The 8,475-nt window shown below is 41.3% G+C and overlaps 1 protein-coding gene across 1 annotated transcript; it reads left to right on the forward strand.

Moving 5' to 3' along the window:
• Nucleotides 1–3,216: 3,216 nt before the first annotated feature.
• Nucleotides 3,217–8,462, forward strand: fads2 (fatty acid desaturase 2). Its single transcript, XM_071904797.2, has 13 exons — nucleotides 3,217–3,242; nucleotides 3,898–4,164; nucleotides 4,382–4,492; nucleotides 5,201–5,398; nucleotides 5,510–5,611; nucleotides 5,705–5,830; nucleotides 5,943–6,003; nucleotides 6,347–6,423; nucleotides 6,711–6,808; nucleotides 6,916–7,012; nucleotides 7,105–7,184; nucleotides 7,756–7,881; nucleotides 8,305–8,462. Exons 2-13 carry the CDS (start codon nucleotides 3,955–3,957, stop codon nucleotides 8,354–8,356), a joined length of 1,338 nt encoding a protein of 445 aa, XP_071760898.1. The 5' UTR covers nucleotides 3,217–3,242; nucleotides 3,898–3,954; the 3' UTR covers nucleotides 8,357–8,462.
• Nucleotides 8,463–8,475: the final 13 nt, after the last annotated feature.

Raw genomic sequence — 8,475 nt, forward strand, 5'->3', positions numbered from 1 at the left:
GAACATGAAAAAAATCTGAAGTTGACTGTTTTTCTTTTACACCTTGCATCCAAGCTCTCCAGCCCCGAAAAACAACTCAGACTTCACTGCCCACACAAACAGAAGGCAGAGCATCATTAAATCAGGTATATTCGAAATACATACCAAATAGCCTGTATGTATAGGCTATACAGTATATAGGCTGCAACTAACCAGTATCTTCAGTATTGATTAATCTATATCTATATCTAATCTATCGACAATTTTCTCGATTCATCATTTATCTTTCATCAATCATTAATCATTTATAAAATGTCAAAGTAATAAATGCCCATCACAAGTTGCCAGAGCCCAAAGTGATTCTTAAAATTGCTTACTTTGTCCGACCAGCAGCCAAAAACCCCCAAAGTATTCATTCTATAATGATATGAAATGGAGAAAAGCAAGCAAATGTTAGCATCTGTGAAGCTGTAACCAGCAAATGTGTATTTTTACTTTATAAATTACTAAAAAGATTAATCGATTATTATAATTCTAATCGCTTAATCGACTAATCGTTTTGGACTAAAAATCACATAAAGGAAAGGGAAAATAAGAAAAAACAACCATTTTGTTGTTATTGAGGCGTACAGTTTTACATTGAAATCATACTATAACGTTCTGCCATTTGTTAAAAAGCCACAAGAGTTTGTTTCCATTCAGTTGTGAGGAGGGGACTTGAGGTTTCCAAAATGTGCTATTATGGGAACCCAAACTTTATAGAATCGTTTTGATGACCCACTTATGGAGTATTTAATATTTCCAACTTTAGAAACAGCATCAGGCCACTGAGCCAGACGGAGGCATTAGGTGGATTTGCTGCATGATTTCCAGTGTAACAAAATCCTCCTCCGAGCGTGAAGAGTGGCAGAAGAAAAAACATCCTTTTAGTTGTCATGAATGCTTTTGTCCCCTGGAACCCCAAAGATGACCATTTCAGCGCTGGGTTGTATCAGACATTAGCTTTAACAAGCTTTTTATGAGGCATGTAAAAAAAGTTGTGATGACAGCCTGCATTTCACCTTTGACAGTGATACACAACAGACACAAAAATAACAAAAATATATAGATATGCACCGCTGCTGCCCCTCAACAGTGTATGGGCCAGGATAGGTTGCTGGCTTGTATCTGGTGCTGCCCCCAAATGACAAGACTACCAGTATCTTTTAATGAACCTGAACCCCAATCAGTCCAAGGAAGAGACTAAAAAGATTAAAACCCCCTGTCCCACAGAGTACAACCCAATAAACATACATCCTTTCATTTAGATAGATAGATAGATAGATAGATAGATAGGTAGGTTGGTAGATATTTAAGAAGTAGGCAGTATGAATAAAGCTTAAACAAAATCCATTGAATATGAAGTTAGATTGAAAAGAAAGTGGCATCACAAAAAATGTGAAACAGCTGCTTGTATGTCATGAAAAGGGGTGTAAGTATTATTCTAATTATTCTAAAATGTATATACACTGTACTTCCACATAGTTGTAAAACTTGGATGAACCCAGAGCAACTTTGCAGTAATGATCACTGACATGTCATTGGAGGAAAGAAAAATGAAAACAAAAGGCAGGAGCATAACTTTCAGCATATCCCAGAAGTGTGGAGATATGGCAATACAGCAGACACTTTGTCTGATTGACATTCTGCTTAGGTGGTTGTGATACTTAAGAAAAGCCAGGAAAAGCTGGGTCAAATCTGCAACACCCCTGTCACACTGATGAGCTGAGCGAGAAGCAGGGGACAAACAGGGAGACAGGCCACACGGAGCTTGAGGATAATCCTGTCTGATATGGTGAGGACCAAAAGAGCTGATTTGCAAATTTCTGCATTGCATTGAAATGACCCTGAAATGGCACAATGGGCTATGCAGCAAACAGACAAGGGACTTCAGGGGGTAAATGAATGTGACCGGTGAGTTGAATGTGATGAATGAAGATGAAGCGTCGCCACCTTCTCCGCCCATCACACTCCGCATGGGAAACATATGGCCAAAACAAAAACTCTAAAACAAATCTTGACAGTCATGACTCGTGCACCAGGGGCTGATCATTAATAATAAAGCAACACATTGGGGTGATATTGAATTATTTAATATATATTTTCGGATTAGCTCATATTACCATACCCCAGGCCATGGCAGATGCAACACAAAATTGGACTGATATCTGCTAGTATTGAACGCACAGCATCTCCGGGGTCAAATGAGGATAAGGAAGGTGTTATGTTTAAAGGAGCACATCTGCACCATCTACTGGTATTTGAAAGTATTTTCTCAAGAGGTGTGCTACATTGCAATGGACAGCTTTCTCATTATAATGGCTGACTTTTTAATGAAATGCTATTTTACAATCTCTGTATTAGAAGGCTGTGTTGATGTTAATAGAAGATAATGGCCTGTCATATTAAACTAGTTAATTACGGCCATAAATGCTAAGAAAACACATATTTGTGAATTAAAAGACTATAACCTAATGGTTGCCTGCTGATAACACATATAATGAATATCTGTCCATGTGCTTTCAGTCCCACTATTATCATGTTGCTGCTGGAGTCAAACAGCAGCAGCCTAGAAATTGACCAATTTACAAGAAGGTGTAGACTGTTTTACCATACTGGTAAGGAATATGGAATATATTGGACATAAAGGAGATGTTTAGATGTACAGTAGCCTATATGTTTCAAAATATGCAAAAATCTATGTAAATATAGATTTACACATAATATGCATAGTATATCTAAATTATTCTTAAATGGCCACTCAAAATATATTTCGAATGGACATCTTGGACATCTTCTCTAAGTAGCCCCCCCCCCCCCCCCCCCCCCCACACACACACACACATTTTGAAATATATCACCAAGCACATTCTGGAGAACATGTGAAATTGTGTAATTGAGAGTATGTCAGACCAACGTGCTCTCGCAAACTCTTTATGTCTGAGCGCACAGGCGACACAATATTCGGATGGGCTGCTATGAGCCAATTGCAAATATGCCAGTGGTCCAGGATATCCGCGGATTGGCCCAGAAACCCTCGAATGATCGGCTCGGAATTTGTAGTGAATGAGTGGGTGAATGAGTCAGTGAACACATTAAGGGACGAGGATGAATTTGATGTTAACTATTTAAAATGGATCTGTACGAAACGGGAGCAAAAGTGTGCATTTGTGCTAATGTGATTCAAAAGCAGGGAGAGTAGGCTAAATCTGGATTCCAGTACTGTAAGTCCTGTTTTTCTTCATCTCTGTAGGCCTGTAGGTAAGATAGCTGCCACCCGTTATCTGCGATAATTGTAGATTAATCTATACGCGGCACCAAGCGTTATTCAATGGACTATTTTGGGTTTGATTAGCTGTATGTTGTTTATTCTGTGTGTTATTTATCCACATTAACGGAATATTATTACAAAATTACGATTAATAGAGGCGTTGCGATGAAAACGAATTGCCCAAAAAAAACGCACAGTATAGCCTAAATATGGATTATTTCTAGAATATCGGTTTTCTGAGGATTTACACTTGAAGCGTTGAGATTCACGGGTAGTTTTGATATAAGACAAATGATGCAGAGTCCAAGTGAAAAAGCGCCCTGCCCAAGCCAATCCTGCTTCTCGGTTTTCATCATCAATTATTTGTGAAGACATTGCATTGCTCGTTGTCTTACCTCGCTAGTGTTACAATCAACTGCGTGGTTAAAGTATAGAGAGCAACAGGTTAGGCTCTTCCTCTGAAGGCACTGCGCCCTGCTCCCTATGGAGTCTGGAAAATCTGTGGCTCCGGGGACACTCTCTCACTGTTAGAGGGGAGTAATGCAGACCGGTTTGACACCTGGGTGTTAAACGTACTCTCAGCACTTTTTTGCACCTTGGTTTTGCAGTTGCCTGGTCCTCGGTGTGCAGCTGGACCCGCGCCAGAGACAGCAGCTCGTGTGAAGATGGGTGGCGGAGGCCAGCTGACGGAGCCGGGAGAGCCGGGCGGCGGGCGAGGTGGCAACGTTTACACCTGGGAGGAGGTGCAGAGACACTGCCATAGGAACGACCAGTGGCTCGTCATCGATCGGAAGGTGTACAACATCACCCAGTGGGCCAAGAGGCACCCAGGTGGGTTTCGGGTCATCAGCCACTATGCTGGAGAGGATGCCACGGTAACTATGCTTTTTCACGTCATCTTTATAAAAGAATAAAGGGAATAGATTAATGCTTTTCTGAAAATATAATTCATTTTTGTTTATTCTGCTGGTTTGCCATTTACCCACCTCTTTATTTACCACTACATCACTGGCAAGGGCCTAATAATTTGCAATCCTGTATCACACTGCACCATCACTATCAAATTACCATATTATTATTTCTGTGTTCTAGGAGGCATTCACTGCTTTTCATCCCGATCCAAAGTTTGTGCAAAAGTTTCTGAAGCCCCTGCTGATTGGTGAGCTGGCAGCAACAGAGCCAAGTCAGGACCGAAACAAAAATGTGAGACCCATCCCAGCTTCCTTATATTAAACCTCATACCCACTGTTAAGCCTCACTGTGACAGAATGGTATAATAAGTATCATGTACAAAAAAACACACCTGCCAAAATTAAGTAGGTCATACCATTTAGAGATCTGTTTTGTTATTTATGAGTCTAACAGTGTCCTGCCACATTTGAGTTTTCCGATACTCCTATTTCCTTAAGTGTTAACTAACTCAAATTGCCTTAATGTTTTGCTTTTCCTGATGCTGTATCTCCTATAGCAGTGGTTCTCAACGTGGGGTCCGGGGACCACCAAGGGGTCCTTGAGGGGGTTCCAGGGGGTCCCCAGCAAACTGATGAATTGTTAAACTTCAGCATTGTTTCATTTACTAGATTTATTAGAGAATGTATAAGAATGTGTATTTTGATCATATTCATTGTTATCTCTCTACCAACAATGGAATTCTGGACAAAATCATATCTAACAATAAAAATATTCTCAGATTTGGGTCCAAGAGACAAAATCTCATCAAATGGGGGTCCGAGGCTCTAATGTGGACTAAATGAGGGTCCTTGATATGAAAAAGGTTGAGAATCGCTGTCCTATAGCACTAAAACATTCTTCTTGAACCCCTAACCCTGGCAGCATCAGAGACAGTGCATCACCTTTTGAGCTACAGGAACGTATCTGTGCCTTCTTCTCCTCCATCTTCTCTGCTCTCAGGCAGCAGCTGTACAGGATTTCCACACCCTGCGTGCGCAGGCGGAGCGGGAGGGTCTGTTTCGAGCTCAGCCCCTGTTCTTCTGCCTCCACCTGGGCCACATCCTGCTGCTGGAGGCCCTGGCCTGGTTGATCCTCTGGGTCTGGGGGGCCAGCTGGACCTCGACCCTGCTGTGCTCCGTCGTGCTGGCTATTGCTCAGGTGAGGGGTGAACAGCGTGACCTTTCATCCTCACTGATGAACATTTGGTATCGGGGATGTTCTTCAACAAGCACATCTCAAAATGTTCTCTTCTCTCCTCTTCATTCCTAGTCCCAGGCTGGATGGCTGCAGCATGACTTTGGCCACCTGTCTGTCTTCAAGAAGTCTGGCTGGAATCACATATTGCACAAGTTTGTCATTGGTCATCTAAAGGTATTGGGCTATACTTTCTCATCACATTTTTTCATCACATTGTGTATTATCTCTTTTGAGTACTGTACAGAAATTAAAAGAATGTTTTCTTAGGGCGCCTCTGCCAACTGGTGGAACCATCGACACTACCAGCACCACGCTAAGCCCAACGTCTTCAGCAAGGACCCCGATGTCAACATGTTGCATGTCTTCGTAGTGGGAGACTCACAACCAGTGGAGGCACGTAGGAAAATGCTGATAATTCTGACTACTGCAAATTGTCATCTTACATTACTTATTCTAAATCTTTCACGAGCTGCTCATCTAACTCAGTGTTCCCTTTCTGTTACAGTATGGTATAAAAAAGATAAAGTTCATGCCCTATCATCACCAGCACCAGTACTTCTTTCTTGGTATGTTTTTTTTTTGAATAATTTAAAATGAATGAAATCAGGAAAGCTTTACAGGAATAACTGTTACCTTGAGTGAAGAATTTCACATTGTAGGAAGACAGCTTTGACAAAGACAACAATGTCGAAACACGTCAGCTTGTTACAGTCTAAAGAGAGTATTATGTATTAAAGCAGAACATTGTTGCAGTCCATTCTTGTCAGTTGCTGTCTTCCTACAACGTGGAATTCTATACACTCAAGTTTGCCTTTTTGAAGAAGCAGCCACATCCCAGAAAAGGCTGTTTGGTTCGCACCGAGCACGCTATCGCAAAAATAACTGTTATCTCTCTCTGTTCTGTTTTAGTTGGACCACCGCTGCTCATTCCAGTGTACTTCCATATCCAGATACTACGCACCATGTTTTCCCGCCGGGACTGGGTGGTAAGATGCCAGCTACTGTGTAGTACAATGCAATCATATATGAAGATTTTATGTTATTATATTAAGGATATATGCTATATGTCACTCCATCAGGTTAAATATAATAGTTATTGAATGAACTCCATTGTAGCTTACAGTACAAGAAACATTATTTAATAAAAAAATAGAGAATGTGATATAAATAAAAATTAGAGGGAGATTTGTTACAATGAAGTCATGATTAAGCTAGTTTCTACTTGATAACAAAGCAATTACATTAATGATACCAACCCACCTCTCTTGTGAAGGATCTGGCTTGGTCCATGTCCTACTACCTTCGCTACTTCTGCTGTTATTCCCCCTTCTTTGGCCTCTTTGGCTCAGTGGCACTCATCAGCTTCGTCAGGTAAAGGATCTGAAAGAGAATTAAATCAAAAACATACTTATGTAGCACTTCGATTACATGGTGTAACATATTCAGTGACTGGTGTTGTATTGTCATGAACAACGCAGGTTTCTGGAGAGCCACTGGTTTGTGTGGGTGACTCAGATGAACCACCTGCCCATGGATATAGACCATGAGAAACACCAGGACTGGCTGACCATGCAGGTACCTTCTCTTGTCTATGAAACCCTCTGGCTGCTGGGAACTCTGTAGATGCTCCTGTCTTACTGAACTCTGTGTCTCATCCTCTGGTTTAGCTGAACGCCACCTGTAACATTGAGCAGTCAAGCTTCAACGACTGGTTCAGCGGGCACCTCAACTTCCAAATCGAACACCAGTAAGTGAAACCATGGAAGCAACCTGTCTCTACATTGAGAGAAATGTTTAAAGAATAGTTTACCCCCAAAATGAAAATTCAGTCATCATCTGCTCACCCCCATGTCGGAGTTAGCGCCCGTAGTTCCACCTCAGCCTTCTCCCTTCCAAAAAAGAAAAGATAAAAAAAGATCTAAGCATAAAATATCCAATCAAAATTCTCAGAACAGCTGCAGTATAATCCAAGTGTTTTGTAGGCAAACGATTGCACTATCCAAAATTCATCATTATCTGGACTTTTGGACCCACAGTGCAATTGTTTGGATGAGCTGCTTTTTTTTTTGAGCTGTAAAAAGATAACTTCAATGGTTTGGGAGAAGGCTGAAGTGGAACTACAGGTTCTAAGTTCAAACTGTTGCATGTTTGTTGCTCCTGCCAACTTCTAGCAAGCTCCGACTGACACAAGGATGAGTAGATAATGACTGAATTTTCATTCTGAGTCGAACCATTCCCTTAAATACAAATGTTGAGACATGTTGGATACTGTTACTCTATGTCTAATGGATGCCTTCTGTTCCTCTTCTCTGCCAAAGTCTGTTTCCCACCATGCCGCGTCACAACTACCACCTAGTGGCCCCACTGGTGCGTGCAGTGTGTGAGAAACATGGGATTCCTTACCTGGTGAAGACAATGCGGCAAGGCCTCACTGATGTTGTCAGGTGAGTGAAGTAAGAGGTTGCGTTACAGAGACCCTTAAATAGGAAGTAATCTGTGGATTAGTTGGAGATACAAGGAAATGCATTTGTAACAGACTGCCAGGATGGGCGGCCTTGAGGTTATAGAGGCCGAATGCTACTGACAGTTTGAGAGGGCTGGAAGGGGAACATACATGCGCATTAGTCTGAAACACACATGAATTCACCTTATACATGTGCATTTGACAGATAGCTACCCAATGTAGTGACAATTTGTGTAAATCTAGCAATGAATGATTCATAAGCTTTGGGAGTTTCACAGCATCTGTATTACTGTGTTTCTGTTAGCTAGACTACATTCATGACAGAGAGGATTGGGCACACGGCCCACTTATCTATTATTCATCACTTATTTTTTGTATTTTTCTTTCTCTTTTTCTTTTCCAGGTCTCTGAAAAACTCAGGGGACCTGTGGCTTGACGCATATCTCCATAAATGACAAATTGACTCTATCGTCTATACTGTACCAAAAAGAATAATGTTTCTCTCTTGCACTGCATTATAGATAAATTGTATCTGTTTGGCTTTATGATACAGTATAGTGTGGGAACTGATCTT

Source organism: Centroberyx gerrardi, chromosome 4 (assembly GCF_048128805.1).
Source record: "Centroberyx gerrardi isolate f3 chromosome 4, fCenGer3.hap1.cur.20231027, whole genome shotgun sequence".
In the NCBI taxonomy this organism is placed as follows: domain Eukaryota; kingdom Metazoa; phylum Chordata; class Actinopteri; order Beryciformes; family Berycidae; genus Centroberyx; species Centroberyx gerrardi.